A 17761-nucleotide genomic window follows, 5' to 3' on the forward strand; every position below is an offset into this window, starting at 1 on the left:
GAGCAATTACACATCAAGTAGTTTAAGGCAATTTAAAATATATCATCAGTTTAGTATTTCAGTAAAAGTATTTAAGCAGAAGTAATATTCCACCCACCCAGTTTTCCACAAAATTTCATTCTCATCAATATGGGTGAGATTTTTAAATGCAAAAAGATCAAAATAATTCCATAATTATTCCATAAATACATTCCATAAATATGTTTTATAGTACTTTTTAGATATAAGAATGTGTTTCTTTTTTTGAAGATTTAATATATGTTTTGTTTCTGTGTTTGTATGTTTGTATGTATGAGTATACCTGTGTGAATACAGGTATCTGGAGAGGCCAGAAGTATGTTTCATCCCCTGCAGCTAGAGTTACTAGAGGTTGTGTGCTGTCTTCTATGGGTGCTGGGAACTCAAAGTTGGTCCTTCACAGAAACAGTGAGGACTCTTAGTGTCATGCCACTTCCCCAGCCTTGAATGAGTATGTTTCTAAGCAAGGTGATAACATGTTCTCTACTTTTAACAGTTACATACATGGAAGTCCAGAATATATGCATTTCTTGACTCTTCTGGTTACAGTATAACTTTATGTACAAAGTTAGTAGACTTCTCTTACTTCACCGCAGTAAGGAAGCAGGGTGTGTGTTGAGACCTATACCCAGGTCTTTTTCTAGGTCTATGGCTGAATGGAGCACACGAAACCAATGTCTTTGTAGGCATCATAAAGCTGACCACAGATATTCTCACAGCATATTTACTGAATAAAACAGAAAGCGTAGCCAGGCTTCGTAATTCACATCTGTAAGCTCAGCACTTTAGGAAGCTGAAGTAGGAGGGTTGCTAGGAGTCCAGGGCCAGTCTGGGCTAAAGAGTTTCAACTTTCTGTACTCTCTTGAAATTATAACATGGTGAATCCTTATCCCTCAGTGACTTGTCTCTTCATAAGCTGTGAATGATACCTTTATAATATATGGGCCATTCCCATGAGGATTTTCACCCAACCATAAAGACAAGTAACATCAGCAAACACTTTAAGTTTAAACTCAACTTACCATTTTGAATACATTTAAATGTTATTATTTTTGCTTTTATCTTATTGCAGGAGCGTCCAACCTGAATTGAAATCACTTGCAATGGGTTTCCATTCACTGATTATTCGAGCACTAGGTATGGTACACACATCAAATTCAGGAAACAAATATTCATGTTAAGCTTAAAAGCAGAGCATAAATATGTTTTGAGCCCAAGGAAAGTTTAAAGGTTTAAAAATCACTTCTATTTGTAGTAATCGAAAGCAGTAGGATATACAAGAAACCAGAGTGATATGAAAGAGAATTTGATTGTTAACTGCAAAGTTGTGGCTAGACTTAGGAATTGTCCTGTCTGTACAATATTATATCACAGATTTCGGCTGTTCCTTTTCATTGCAATGACACATGCTTCTTTTAGTCAGACAGAGCAAAGGGCCATCTCCACGCATTGTGCTTCTAGGTAATGTGTCTTGTGTGTTGAGTTAGGAATTGGGCCAATTGGAGACTTCACAGAACAAAACCCAAGGCTGACAGGCTGGCTTCCTACTGTCTGGTACTAGAGAGCCCAGAGCCTTTATCAGCAACTAAGCATGTGAAAGGGAAGAACTCATGCTCTAGAATGTGTCACCTTGGATGAAGAAAACATTTTAATTAAAACAAAACTCAAGAAGTTGTGACTTTTATGTCAAGATTAGGTTCCTAAGATTAGGATGTATTGATAGAGATTCAGGGAAGCATCTCTCTCCCTTGTAACCATTCACTCCTAAACATCGGTTTCTTCTTTCACAACTGCTCACTTAACCTTTAATAAGACCTATATACATTAAATGCTTGTATGTAAATAAACAGAAAAAAGTAAAAATTACTTACCTAGGGATAGGGCATAGAGCTAATCAGAGGCAAACACCAGTGAAAAGATTGTAAAGATCAGCAAAGGAATTAGGGGGGTGTCTATCCTAGGGAATCTTTGCAAGCTAAGAAACATAGCCTTCGCTGACAACAGTGGGGAAACTTTGTTCATGATGTGTGTAGGAGACACAACCTTGGATGCTCAAAAGGAAAAAGAAGAGTTATGAAAATGAGAGAAGTGATGAGGAGGAGGAAGCAGAGGAGAAGAGGCGGAGGGGGAGAAGGAAAGCCTCTCTGGAGTTCACTGTGTATCTCCAGGAGGAAGGATCTATACATACCAGAAGTTCCCTGTCTCCAAAACCCAAATGAAATTCCACATACTTATCTGCCTCCAAAACCAATGTGCCATGTACCTAGAACACACATGAATGGCAAAGGAGGAACTCAGAGAATGAAAGTAATTCCTCTAGCATCATAAGACAAACAAAGGGAATTTGCCCTCATAGTTAGGAACCATAGCTTCATCATACCTAAATGCTTCAACAGGGAAAACATACACTAACCACCAAACTTGTAATCCAAAGCAACTGTCTTCCACACAATACGACTGAACCCTACGAAGCATCTTTCAGTACACTGAACTGAGGAAGTCACTTGGAAAATAAGTAACTGTAAACAGTAAATTCTAGTAGAGACCAAGCAAGGCTGAGTTCCTTACCTAAAACATTTGATTTGCTTTGACACGCAAATAACAGCACATGGAAAATATATATTGATATGTACTTTTCATTTCTCGAGTGATGGCCCTGACTTTTTGACACATGAGTATTCTAACTCGTCTCCTCAGACCAGTTTTTCTTTGGCTACGTTGGCCTCCACGATCAGTCCATTGCCAACTCCTTGCTCTCAGACAGCTGGGATAAGAGGCTATAAGGGTAGCCCAGTGGCTCACAGCATGTATTGCTCTTATCATGTTCAAGGTTCAGTTCTCATCATCACCTCAAACGGCTTGCAACTGCCTGGACTTGAATTCCAGGGGATTGATACCCTCTTCTGTCTCTGTGGCACTGCACTCACAACCATGGACAGATACACACATAAAAATTAGTTAAAATGTATCTGTAGAAAAGGAGACAGGAAGTTCTTTAAAATGAAACCAGTAACATTGTAAAAATCACTTTCCTATGTAATGACAGCTGAGTTATACTCATCGAAAATAGATAAGAATTTGAACGAAATTGCTCCTGAATGACACCTTTACTAACACACTCCTCCAATCTGTGGTCAGTTTAAGAGCCAGGTCAATTTCAGAGCTCATTGAAACAGAAGCAGTTTCTTCTCTGCACCACACATGAGCTCTAGGGAAGCCCTGAATTGTACTTTTGCATACAAAAGTCCCATGACTGAAGGTTAGGCCCATGGCTGAGGCTGTGCAATCAGAACACAAAAACAAAATTTACCAGCAAGGGCCCTGAAGTTGAACTGCTCAGAACACTCCGAAAGATATTTAAACAAATGCAAAATCAGTGGAAGGAAAATGGTGGGCCATAGAGTCAGATGACACCAAAAGGAGGAGCTATTCTGAACCAAGAAGCCACCATTCCATGGTGGAGATGAGGCTTGTCTGGCAAGAAGATCACAGCTTGTCTGGGGAGAGAGTCCTAGTGTAAGAGTTCTATTTTTAAATAGTCTTTTTTTCTACCTTTGAGCACTTTAACTGTATTTTTGATAATAACTTTTATTTATGAATTAGCATGGACGCATGATTTCTTTTTTGTATATATACCACCTGCCTACAGTACCTCCCAGTAGGAAGAATCAGAGTCTCTGGAACTGAAAGTGCAGGCAGTGAACTTCTTGATAAAGATGCTGGAGCCCACACTGTTGCTTTCAAGAGCAGCAAGCACGCTAAACCATTGATTCATCTCTCCAGCCCCCGTTTTTAGTTTACTTCAATGTCTTGAACGAGCTTCCGCCTTTATGGGTTTGGCATAAGTCCTTTTATTCACTTGTCACAAACCTACAAGTCTAGTCCAATTATTCCAGAACATTCTGGTGAATTAAAAAAGAAACACCTGACATTTGGACATGTCATTAAATAGGTGTTAATTAATTTGTATTTGTAAGAACATACCTTACAGGCGTGTAGAATTCCTTATTTATTATGTGCTAGGGATAGAGATGGGCAAAAGATGTATATGATATTACACATCCAAAGATGGTATAATCTTTGAAAAAAATCTATTGACATTAATTCTTGCATACATTCAAGCAGAAATAAAGACATTATCCTAGAAAGTTCCAGATTGTCATTCTTCACTGTGTATCAATATGATATAACACCTAAGTTTATTTTAAATGCTTGTCTTGGGTTGATAGATTTTTTCCTCTCATGTTTTAGGAGGGATTCTAGCTCCAATCTATTATGGGGCATTCATTGACAGAACGTGTATTAAGTGGTCTGTCACCAGCTGTGGAAAACGTGGTGCATGTAGGCTATATAACTCCAGATTATTTGGGTGAGTTGTCATAAATGTACTTCATTAATTGATTTTATCTTTTGACTATATTAAGTGTTAAATTGTATCATTACTTTTATAATTTTTAAATTTATATGAGAGCATTTATCTACATGTATGTGTGTGCCCCACATATGTGTTGCACTCATAGAGGTCACATGAAGTTAGATTATTTTTTTAAACTTTTTATTAGATATATTTCTTTACTTACATTTCAAAGGTTATTCCCCTTCACGGTTTCCTGCCCATAAGTCCCTATCCCCTCCCCTCCCCCTCCCCCAAATGGGTATTCCCCCTATACATCCCCCTTATTGCCCCCCATATTCCTCTGCACTGGGGGTCCAACCTTGGCAAGACCAAGGGCTTTCCCTTCCATTGGTGCCCCAACAAGGCTATTCTCTGCTACATATGCAGTTGGAGCCCTGGGTCTGTCCATGTATAGTCTTTCGGTAGTGGTTTAGTCCCTGGAAGCTCTGGTTGGTTGGCATTGTTGTTCTAATGGATTGCAAGCTCCTTCAACTCTTTCAATACTTCCTCTAATTCCCCCAAGGGGTTCCTATTCTCAGTTCGGTGGTTTACTGCTAGCATTGACCTCTGTATTAGACATGCTCTGGATGAGTCTCTCAGGAGTGATCTATATCCGGTCCTTTTCAGCATGCATTTTCTAAATTTATCAATCTTATATAGTTTTGGTGGCTGTACATATATGGGCCACATGTGGGTCAGGCTCTGAACGACCATTCCTTGAGTTGCTGCTCTAAATTTTGCTTCCATATCCCCTCCTATGGATATTTTCCCCCTTATAATAAGGAGTGGGAGCATCCACATATTGGTCACTCTTCTTGAGCTTCATGTAGTCTATGGATTGCATCTTGGGTAATTCGAGCTTTTTGGCTAATATTCACTTATCAATGAGTGTATACCAAGTGTGTTTTTCTCTGATTGAGTAACCTCAGTCAGGATGATATTTTCTAGTTCATTCCATTTGCCTATGAATTTCATGAAGTCATTGTTCTTGATAGCTGAGTAGTACTCCATTATGTAGATGTACCACATTTTCTCTATCCATTCCTCTGTTGGAGGGCATCTGGGTTCTTTTCCAGCTTCTGGCTATTATAAATAAGGCTGCTATGAACACAGTGGAGCATGTGTCTTTGTTGTATGTTGGAGCATCTTTTGGGTATATGCCCAGAAGAGGTATAGCTGTGTCCTCAGGTAGTGGAATATCCAATTTTCTGAGGAACCTCCAGACTGATTTCCAGAGTGATTGTACCAGTTTGCAATCCCACCAACAATGGAGGAGTGTTCCTCTTTCACCACATCCTCACCAGCATCTGCTGTCTCTGAGTTTTTGATCTTAGCCATTCTAACTGGGGTGAGGTGGAATCTCAGGGTTTCTTTGATTTGCATTTCCCTGATGACTAAGGATGATAACATTTCTTTAGGTGCTTTTTGGCCATTCGATAATCCTCAACTGAGAAATTTTTTTAGCTCTGTTCCCCATTTTTAATAGGGTTATTTGGCTCTCTGGAGTCTAACTTCTTGTATTCTTTGTATTTTTTTTTTGATATTAGCACTCTATCAGATGTAGGATTGGTAAAGATCTTAAGATCTTTTCCCAATCTGTTGGTTGCCATTTTGTCCTAATGACAGTGTCTTTTGCTTTACAAAAGTTTTGCAGTTTTATGAGATCCCATTTTTTGATTCTTGATCTTAGAGCATGAGCCATTGGTGTTTTGTTCAGGAAATATTCCCCAATTCCCATGTGTTCAAGACTCTTCCCCACTTTTTCTTCTATTAGTTTGAATGTATCTGGTTTGATGTGGAGGTTCGTGATCCACTTGGACTTAAGCTTTGTACAGGGTGATAAGAATGGTTCGATTTGCATTCTTCTACATGCTGACCTCCAGTTGAACCAGCACCATTTGTTGAAAATGCTATCTTTCTTCCATAGGATGGTTTTAGCTCCTTTGTCAAAGATCAAGTGACCATAGGTGTGTGGGTTCATTTCGGGGTCTTCAATTCTGTTCCACTGATCTATCTGCCAGTCTCTGTATCAATACCATACAGTTTTTTATGACTATTGCTCTGTAATACTGCTTGAAGTCAGGGATGGTGATTCCCCTAGAAGTTCTTTTATTGCTGTGTATAGTTTTTGCTATCCTGGGTTTTTTGTTGTTCCAAATGAATTTGCAAATTGCTTTTTCTATCTCTATGAAGAACTGAGTTGAAATTTTGATGGGGATTGAATTGAATCTGTAGATTGCTTTTGGCAAAATGGCCATTTTTATTGTATTAATCCTGCCAATCATGAGCATGGAAGATCTTTCCATCTTCTGAGATCTTCCTCAATTTCTTTCTTCAGAGACTTGAAGTTCTTGTCACACAGATTTTTCACTTGCTTGGTTAAGATCACACCAAGATATTTTATATTATTTGGGACTATTGTGAAAGGTGTCATTTCCTTAATTTCTTTCTCAGCCTGTTTATCCTTTGAGTAGAAGAAGGCTACTGATTTGTTTGAGTTAATTTTATACCCAGCCACTTTGCTGAAGTTGTTTATCAGGTTAAATAGTTCTCTGGTGGAACTTTTGGGGTCACTTAAGTATACTATCATATCATCTGCAAATAGTGATATTTTGATTTCTTCCCTTCCAATTTGTATCTCTTTGACCTCCTTTCACTGTCTGGTTGCTCTGGCTAGGACTTTGAGTACTATATGGAATAAGTAGGGAAAGAGTGGGAAGCCTTGTCTAGTCCCTGATTTTAGTGGGATTGCTTCAAGTTTCTCTCCATTTAGTTTGATGTTAGCTACTGGTTTGTCATATATGGTTTTTACTATGTTTAGGTATGGGCCTTGAATTCCTATTCTTTCCAGGACTTTTATCATGAAGGGGTGTTGAATTTAGCCAAATGCTTTCTCAGCATCTAATGAAATGATCATGTGGTTTTTATCTTTCAGTTTGTTTATATAGTGGATTACATTGATAGTTTTCCATATATTAAACCATCCCTGCATGCCTGGAATGAATCCTACTTGATCATGATGGATGATTGTTTTGATGTGTTCTTGAATTCGGTTTGCAAGAATTTTATTGAGTATTTTTACATCAATATTCATAAGGGAAATTGGTCTGAAGTTCTCTCTCTTTGTTGGGTCTTTGTGTGGTTTAGGTATAAGAGTAATTGTGGCTTTATAGAAGGAATTCGGTAGCGCTCCATCTGTTTCAATTTTGTGGAATAGTTTGGACAGTATTGGTATGGGGTCTTCTATGAAGGTCTGATAGAAATCTGCACTGAACCCATCTAGACCTGGACTCTTTTTGATTGGGAGAATTTTAATGATTGTTTCTATTTCTTTAGGAGTTATGGGGTTGTTTAGATGGTTTATTTGTTCCTGATTTAACTTTGGTTCCTGGTACCTTTTTGGAAAATTGTCTATTTCCTTCAGATTTTCGAGTTTTGTTGAATATAGGCTTTTGTAGTAGGATCTGATTTTTTTAATTTCTTCAGATTCTGTTGTTATGCCTCTCTTTTCATTTCTGATTTTGTTAATTTGGATATACTATCTGTGCCTTCTGGTTAGTCTGGCTAAGGGTTTATCTATCTTGTTGGTGTTCTCAAAGAACCAGCTCCTGGTTTTGTTGATTCCTTGTATAGTTCTTTTCGTTTCTACTTGGTTGATTTCAGCTCTGAGTTTGATTATTTCCTTCCTTCTACTACTCTTGGGTTTATTTATTTCTTTTTGTTCTAGAGCTTTTAGGTGTGCTGTTAAGCTGCTGATATATGCTTTCTCCTGTTTCTATTTGCAGGCACCCAGAGCTATGAGTTTTCCTCTTAGTACTGCTTTCATTGTGTCTCATAAGTTTGGGAATGTTGTATCTTCATTTTCATTAAATTCTAAGAAGTCTTTAATTTCTTTCTTTATTTCTTCCTTGACCAAGTTGTCATTGAGTAGAGCATTGTTCAAATTCCATGTATATGTGGGCTTTCTCTCATTATTACTGTTATTGAAGACCAGTCTTAGTATGTGATGATCTGATAGGATGCATGGGATTATTTCTATGTTCCTGTATCTGTTGAGGCTTGTTTTGTGACCGATTATATTGTCAATTTTGGAGAAGATTCCATGAGGTGCTGAGAAGAAGGTATAACCTTTTGTTTTAGGATGGAATGGTCTATAAATACCTGTTAAATCCAGTTGGTTCATAACTTCTGTCAGTTTTTCTATGTCTCTGTTTAATTTCTTTTTCCATGATCTGTCCAGTGATGAGAGTGGGGTGTTGAAATCTCCTACTATTATCTTGTGAGGTGCAATGTGTGCTTTGAGCTTTAGTAAGGTTTCTTTTATGAATGTAGGTGACTCTAGCCATTGGGTTGTCTCTGGTGTTTGCTTGTCTTTCTGTTTCTGAGAGTGACTTGATCCTGCTGTAGGCCTCTGTGTTAGCACTTCTGTAGCACTATTTTTCCTGTTTTCTTTTCAGCCTTTCCTGAGAACAGGTGCTCTGATTTCAGGTGTGTCCACGCTCCTGGAGACTGTCTTTCCAGCTCTAGGCATGGGCAGGAATCAAAGCCTCCTGTCCTTGATTGCTTGTGTAGGTCCTTGCACCCTGTGGGCACAGTTGGCATTATGTGATTCTCTCTTGGGTGTGGACTGTGGGCAGAGGTTATTCTTCTCTGACTTCTCAGGAGTATCCACACTTCTGAGGGTCAAGCTCTCTCCCCCACAGTATGTGGGTGCAGAGATCTGTTTGGTTGGTTTAGTTCCATCCTGGGCACAGACCAGAACTGCAGGTACCAGTGGCTATCTGTTCCTATATCCCTGTGTTCAGAGGCACTGTACAGTTTCCTCTTGGACCAGGGATGTTGGCCAAGGTGTGTAGAGGTGGCAGTCTGTCCTGCGACCTCAGGATGTCTGCACTTCTGGATGGTCTGCTCTTTTCCCCATGGGATTTGGGTGCAGGAAATTTGAGTTGGATTCTTTAGAACTGGACTTATAGATGGTTATGAGTCACTACGTGAGTGATGGGGTCAGAACCCATGTTCTTTGCAGGAATAGTCAGTGTTCGTAATCTCTCAACAATCTCTTTAGCCTCATATAGATTATTTTCAATAAAATAATTTATGATTAAGGTTTGCATTAGTGAATTCTTACTTTATATTTGGAATTGTATCAGGAAATCTCATTTTAACACAAGTAGAAACAATAGTAAATTTAAGTGTACATTTTTACATTAAATAAAAAAAAACACGAAGACTCATGGATAATAATTTATCCAAAGGCCTACAACTAATAGCAGAAGAGATAGACTTTTTGCTCAAGAATAGTTTCATCTACCAAAACTCTGCCCATACCCAAAACATTATTGTCCCTGTTTTCTGAAGCAGGACATGATGGCCAAATGAGGGTCTGGTCATAAAATAGTAAAAGGAGGAGAGTTTGTGTTCTGTTTATGGCGAGAGAAGACAAATGAATGGTAATTTGAAACAACATATGGAAATGATGTTCTTTAAAAGCCAATTCACTGTAAATTTAAATATTCATTAATTTAAAACATATATTACTCAAAATAGATTATCATTTGGTGTTTTTTGAGACAGACTTTCTCTGTGTAGCCTTGGCTGCCCAGAACTCTTTCTGTAGACCAGGCTGACCTTGAATTCACAGAAATCCACCTGCCTCTGCCACCTTGCAAGTGCTAGGATTAAAGGCATGCACCACCATGGCCTGGCTTCAAAGTAGATTTTTAGAAAACTATTTGGGAAGTACAAATATGTTTGGATTGTGACCAAAGTCCTCAAAATTGTAACAGAAAATATTAGAGGACTTTTAAACTCTCTATAACAAAGAATATTTTAAGCAACATCCAAAGGCAAAAAAAAAGTGCAAGAAACTGGGGCTAACGATACAATCATGAGGAAGTTTTCTAGATCTATTGAGCCCCCCTAAAGAGTAAAATGTAAGTGAACAATACAAGGTGCCCTGGCCATGTAGTTTCACTGGTGGTGGTGGTGCCTTGGTGGGGTTAGTATTATGGTGGACAGTAGAGTAGTGTTAGTGTCATATCCAGATCCTGATACTCCTAATACCCTGACATATCCAAAACGGAGTTGGAAGACTGTCCATTGTCTTCAAACCATGATTATTGTTTTTATTTCTTTTCCATATGATGTCTGTTTTGCTTTTTCCCCTGAAAGTAAGATGTAAATATTAAGAAAAGTGACAACTACAATTAATGACCTTGTTATAAGTCACATGGTGACTCTCTATAGTAATATGTTTGAGTCTCAGTATCAATGTACCTGGGTATAGGGACTGTGAACCCCTAATGTACTTCTTTATGCTTTCTCCTTTTATTGCATGTAATGGGATGGCTTGGGGGAAAAGATCTGAATATTCCTTTCTTCTGTCAGAAAGCTAGAGTCAGCCAGAATTTAATCTTTGTGTCTTGTCAGTTCTTTAAAAATAATCTTAAACACTTTATTGTGCAATGCATAGTGTTCGATATTTTAAATATAAATTCACTTTTTTTTGGCTTTTAGGTCTTCATACCAGAGATACATTTTATAAGCTGTACCACAAAATATAAAATAATATTTATCTCTCATTTTTTCTAGATTCTCCTACTTGGGTTTGAACTTAGCTTTAAAAACTCCACCACTTTTTTTATATGTTGTATTAATTTATTTCACAAAGAGAAAATATAAAAGAAATGATAACAAGACATTGGAAAATGGAAGACAGTTCACAGATGAAGGAAACCCAGATTCTGTAAATAAAAATGGATACTATTGTGTACCTTATGATGAACAAAGCAATGAAACACCTCTTTAAGGAAAGAGAAAGATACATCTGTTGCTGTGTTTTCAAATACCCCCGGGGTTCTTTCACTGAAATTTTTCATACTTTATATGTAATAGAGAATTTATAACCCTATGCATTTATAATTAAACAAATTGCAAATCAAAAGAAATAAGAGAACCCTTGTTAGGGTATAGCTGTGCATTTGTAGCTAAAGATTTGGAGATATATAAACAGGTATTCGCTTAAGCATTTATAACTCAATAAAATAGAGAATGGGGCAAGGATGGACAAAGGGGAAAGGGACTGTGAAAAATTGTTGTCTTTAAAAATCAAAATTTGAATCGTACTATTCATGCCAGAAGCTTCTGTGATAGGTGACTTCATGATGTGGCATATTCTGGTATCCCCGGTAAGTCAAATATATATATATATATATATATATATATATATATATATATATATATATTTTTTTTTTTTTTTTTGGAGCTGGGGACCGAACCCAGAGCCTTGCGCTTGCTAGGCAAGTGCTCTACCACTGAGTTAAATCCCCAACCCTAAGTCATATATTTTTAATTATTAATTTTAAATTGTGTTTAATGACATATCCATCTTCTTTGTACATACTGTACAGAATATTGAGAATAAAACAGAGACGTTTAGGATGTGAGATATCTCTGTCTATCTCTATCTCTACCCCTAGCTTCACCTCCTTCTCTGTCTCCATCTCCCTATCTATCTATCTATCTATCTATCTATCTATCTATCTATCATCTATCTATCCATCTATGTATCTGTCTATCTATTATCTATCTATCTATCTATCTATCTATCTATCTATCTATCTATCTATCTACAATCTCCCCAAATATCTAAAATTAAGATAGAGTGAATGAGACAGATATCTGTAGACACTGTATTTTCTTGTGTGATCAGATCTAGTGTGGTGGATGATAGAAGTTGAACTTGCTTTATTGCTATGTGTTAAAATATTTTGTTTGCATTAAAATGGCCTATTGAAATGCTTTTCTGTTCCTATAATAAAATAACCTGATGAAAAAGTAACTCAGAAGACAAAATTATTTATTTTGGCTTGCAGTTCTACACATACAGTGTTCATCCTGCTTGGAAAGACATGTCAATAGGCACAGAAGGCATGGTGATAAGAGCAGGAAAATGGCTGATCACCTTTCATTCGCTACAGGAAGCTGAAACAGAGTGAAAAGGAATTGGGCAAGACTATAAAACCTTAAATCTTTAACCCAGTGAAATTCTCCCTCCTAAAATTTCCAGCACAATGATCATAACTGGAGACCAAATGTGTGAATACATTAGGTATGGGGAATAATTTTTAATCAAACTCTCACACATGTATACACATGAATGCTCATAGGTTTCACATGTACAAAAACTATAGTACTATTCTAGAGATTCTGATTCGAAACATCTTTGGCATAGTCTGAATTAAATTCTTTAGAAAATAATTCCTCATGTGACAGAAGTTTTTGACTGATGATTGAAGTGGAAATTTTTTATTTCTTTGGAGACACAGTTGTGTTGTGTGATGTTTTGGAAACTGTCTCACGAGAGCATGTTTTGTTGAAGCAGGCATGTGAGAGGATGATTTTTGCTGAAGAAGACACGTGGGAGAATGTTTTACTTAGAACAGACACATGGTATTTTTCCAGAAGCTGCCCAGAAAATGGACATAAGATGTTTTGCTAGAGCAGACACTTGAGAGAACATGCAATGTTTGGAAAAAGTTTAAATATAACCCAACAGACAGTGAATGATACTGTGTGGCACTGGTTGACCTTGCCACTTTTTGCCGGTCTTCCTTGGGCTTCAATGATGTTGGTCTTCACTGACAACACTGTGGTACTGGTTTGCCTTGCCTTTTTTACTCACTTCACAGAAAGAAATGCACCAAAGAACTTACTATGATATTCTGGCAGCTTCTTGCCATTTCTGTGGACTCAGTCAACTGGCAGAGCCCAGTGGTTTCTGTTGGATCAAACTGCCATTGCTTATTTCTTAATTGTGTTTGTGAGTAGACTGAGCTACTGCTGTGGACTGTGTGAACTGAACCCATTGATATTCTGACAATGAAGATTGGAATTGCTCCAAAGAACTTTTCCTAATCAGGTTCACATAAACTTTTGCTCTACTAACATTTCCTTTCTACTACCTCTGGTGGGTGGCAAATTAGAAGCATGATAAAAGCATTTAAGAACCCTTATTAAAGTAGGTTTTTAAAAATATATGCCTACGAAATATAGTATAGCAAGCTCATTCAATGTGAGTCCTTGCGAGTAGCTTGGAACTGATATGGAAGTCACCTGCCATTCTGCTATGGAACATAACAAAGATTAATTAATAATACACGAAGAAATCTGTGAAAAACATCACAGGCTAGGTCAGGGAGCATCATCTTTTTCTGGGGCCAGAGGGATGACATTATTAATATTTTTTAAAGCTCAAGAATTTTAATAGAATTTAAAAGAAAAACTCATGGTAGGTTAGCTATAACTCTCAATGTCTGCCTGAAGAAGATTGATGGAGAGGAGTAAGAGAGAAAAACTCTGCTTGCAAGTAGTTACATGGGGGTCAGAGAGAAGAGATGTCAGGTAGCTCCAGAAACAAAGGATAAGATAGCCCAGCATGTCCTGGAAGGCAAAGCAGCACTATCTGAGTTTGATTTCTGGTTCTGTAATAAACATTGACCAAAGGCAACTTGAGAAAAATAGTTTATTCCAGCTTACAAGCTATAAACCATCAATGAGGAAGTCAGAGTCAAAACTTCAGGCAGGAACCTGGAGGCAGAAACCTAAGCAGACTCCATGAAGAAAAATAATTGCATCGATCTCCATGGCTTGATCAGTGTACTTTCTTGTATATCTCAGGACCACCTGCCCAGATGAAGCCCAAGTCAAAATGGACTTGGCTCTCCACATCAATCATTAATGAAAAAAATAGACTATAGACTTGCTTATAGTCCAATTTAATGGGGTCATTTTCTCAATTAAGATTCCATCTCCCAGATATATCTAGCTTGTGTCATATTTATAAAACTCTAACTAGGACAGAGTGGTCATCTAACTCAGGTAAGATCTTCACCTGAGTTTCTACATGTCCTTCTGCCCACCACAGCATATGTACTTCTCCTCTAGTTTAATACAGTCTTGGGAAACCACTGCTGGTGTATCTAGAGAGTATAATGTTACCTAAGGAAGTGACCCCATCAATGCAACTGTGGGAAGTAATCAATCTTTCTGGGCTGAGACTTTGGGGTGATATGGCTCTTTTGAGATACCCTATGTTCTGTTTACCTTTCACCCATGTTCCATTAACTAAGACCAATATGCTCACTGGTTCACCAAGATAGACAGTGGAATTGTTGTTTTAATCTGTTACTGGTGCCTTGACTAGGGTTAATAGACATTAATAGACATCATCCAAGTTTTTCAGGAAAAGATATATATATATATACACATATATATGTATATATATATATATATATATATATATATCTCCTGATGCAACATTTTCTGAATTCCTATAGATGTCTGCTTTTTTATATTTTTCTGTCTAATACCCCGTAGGTTACAGATATTTATACTATTCTGAAACGATATATTTATAAGAAAAAATTCTCATTAAGCTTCTCAGTTTTTCTACCTCCATGTGCATATACATCTCCTGGGAAAATTCCACATAATCCTGCTTAAAGTAATTAAAGATGGGCTTGTTAAAAGTTAATATTTCCTCAAAATGAGATTGGCAAGGTCATTGAACCATCACCTATGGATCCAGTCACTCCTTTCACATAGTTGTTTGCCCTTAGTCCCTACTTGCATTATTCTTCTAGGTTTTCTGGAGAAAGTACTGTATGAAAGTTAAAAATGAAGAATAAGTATTGTCAATGATGGTGCTGAGGGTACCTGGAAGAGAATGGGGGACAAGAGACACGAAGAAGGACGCCAAGACAAGAGTCTGATCAAGGCGACAATTTTATTTTTCCCCAAGGCTGAATTTATCCCATGACAGGGGTAACATAGGGAGGGGGAAGTAAGAAACATTTACGCAGGCCAAGGGCCCAATATTCATGTGGTCAGGGAATCGGCTGATGTTGACAGGATGTCAGAAAGGTTACAGGTTTGTCATATCTATTGGTCAGCAGGATGTTGGCTTTTCAGAAAGGTTACAGGTCATCACATTGGGTATCTTGACATCAGATGTATTTCTCAGCAAGGTCAGAGCTTTATCATATCATTATTTGTCCTGACCACCAGATTTGTATTAGTTTTCTGCAAGTGGCTGGGGATTTTCCATGAACCTAGTCATACTTAACTCTAACCATAATAATAACATCAATAATGAAGGACTTCAAGGGCATTGCTCCCAACAAATATGGGTGCTATGATTCCAAGAATGCAACAACTCCTATACACACACTGTAGGGCTCCAGGTACTGTCTAACACCCTTTTAGGAAACATTTTTTACAAGTGGTAAATGTATTTGTTTCGTTATGTCTCATTATTTACGTGTTTTAATCAAAAAGGCTTTATGTAAAAATTAAAGTGGCTAAGTGTAATCACCAGAAGTCTAGTTTTTGTTTAACTTCTTCCTCCTTGCTTAGTTCTTATTTAAAAAAAATGATTCATCATTTGAGGTCATAGATATTCAATACTCCGGTTGAAATATAAGCTTTACTTTTTATTTCTCTCAGGTTCTGTAAGATCAGTGTGTGTGTGTGTGTGTGTGTGTGTGTGTGTGTGTGTGTCTATAAAATTCTAAGCAAAAAGTTCAGCTTAACATCTGCAACAAAAAGTTTAATAATTTAAAATATATAGAGGTAACCTTAGTCTTCTACTTTCACTTATGTGTAACTTGAAACCAATTGTCATTTGCTCCCTTTTAGACTAAAAGAGAAATAGGTCTTCAAGGTAGTTTGGACTGAGATAGATTATCATATACACAAGTTATTTTACTAAAGATTGTCTAAGATTGGCTGTTTTTCCTGAGCTGTAACACTTGGGAGAAGGCTTCCCCACTGCCAAGCAATCATCATTGGACATTAGACACACCTGCCTGGTCAGGTTCCTGTGGCTTCCAGACTCACATCAGAGCATGGGCTCCAGACATGGACACAGCCTCAGAAGCTGCAGGACCCATGGCCCTAGCCCCCTGCCCTGTTCTTGTGGCACAAAGATCTTTGTGCCTTTTCTAAGAGCAGTACAATGTCCAGCATTCTCATCTGCAATGGAGCCCTGTGGACCCTATTTGTCCTGGGATGAGCTTAACCATCCTAGATCTAGCATACAGCAACTTGTGATGCTACAAATGGAAGAAGCAGATTTCTTCAGACACCACCATTCTGAACTTTGCCCTGTTCTCTCTGAACTTGTGTTTACTTGAGGCAGCCAGATACCCCACCTGGAGAGGTAGAACATGAACCACAGTGTATGTTTTTAAGGTTAAGCTTAAAACAAGTAACTAAAATCAAATAAAGTAAAATCTTATACTTAATAAGTTCAATGTTGGCCTTCAAACTTCTCAGAAATCAATATGGCATCTAAAATTGTTAGTAACAAAAAAGCTTCTCATGATACCTGAAACTGCCTGATTTGTAAGAAAACTCATAGGTCTCTTTCAAAGAATATGATTGGGCAAAAATGACTCCCTGTCAATTGTGATAACACTAACTACTGGCAAAGAACTGTGGACAGGCAGAACACTGGAGAACTGACTGTTCCTTTTTGCCTTACCAAGGTAAGTCAGTCCCTCAATTCCTCATCCACAGGAAAATTTGTGGATAATGCTGTCCTGTGTAAATGTCAAAGACTGATAACCTCTACCTCTAAGACTACCACAGAGGATCCTAGACAAACATCAGGTAAGTGTCTGCCATTTTAATTGATACCAAGGTCACCTGGATTATATTTCCTGCTCAAATTTATCCTCCTCAAATTTGATGGTGCTGGCTAACTGTGCCCTTATTAGTTTTAGAACAGCAAGCACCAAGCTCTTCTTCCAATGGCTGCAGCTGCCCTGTCAGTCACTTTCCTAAGTAAAATATGGGCTTCCTCCTTTTTTGTTTTTAAACAGCTCCTAGACCTAATGATTAAAAAGAATGAAAAAAAAGAAAAGAAAGAAAGAAAAAGAAAAGAAAAACCAGTGGACTTAGTCAGACAGGCTTACTCTAAATGAAATAAACTCACAAAACAGGTTTTAAGGTAATTTTACTATTTCTTATTTTATTTATTGTTATTATTTATTTTATTTATTTACATTTTAAATATCACCCCTCCCATTCCCAGTTAACCCCCTATCCCATTTTCCCTCCCCCTGCTTCTATAAGGGTACTTCCCTCCCCACCCACCCCTCCCACCTCAGGGCCCTAGCATTCCTCTATGATGGGTCTTCTAGCCTCCACAGGACCAAAGGCCTCCCCTCCAATTGATGCCAGATAAGGTAATCCTCTGCTACTGCTATATATGCAGCTAGAGCCATGAGTCCCTCTCTGTGTACTCTTTGGTTGGTTGTTTAGTCCCTGGGAGCTTTGGGGTGT

The 17761-nt window shown here is 37.8% G+C and overlaps 1 protein-coding gene across 4 annotated transcripts in view; it reads left to right on the top strand.

The window, feature by feature from the left end:
• Slco1b2 (solute carrier organic anion transporter family member 1B2) overlaps positions 1-12254 on the top strand; it is a 68547-nt gene extending 56293 nt beyond the window's left edge. For 3 of the 4 annotated variants that reach the window (NM_031650.3, NM_001270586.1, NM_001270587.1), the window contains 3 exon segments: positions 1091-1155; positions 4270-4387; positions 11006-12252. In NM_031650.3, coding sequence (NP_113838.1) covers positions 1091-1155; positions 4270-4387; positions 11006-11222 — 400 coding nt within the window. In that variant the 3' untranslated portion in view covers positions 11223-12252. 4 annotated transcript variants of the gene reach the window in all.
• The last annotated feature ends 5507 nt before the right edge of the window (positions 12255-17761 follow it).

This window comes from Rattus norvegicus, chromosome 4 (assembly GCF_021556685.1).
Source record: "Rattus norvegicus strain SHRSP/BbbUtx chromosome 4, alternate assembly SHRSP_T2T, whole genome shotgun sequence".
Classification (NCBI taxonomy): Eukaryota; Metazoa; Chordata; class Mammalia; order Rodentia; family Muridae; genus Rattus; species Rattus norvegicus.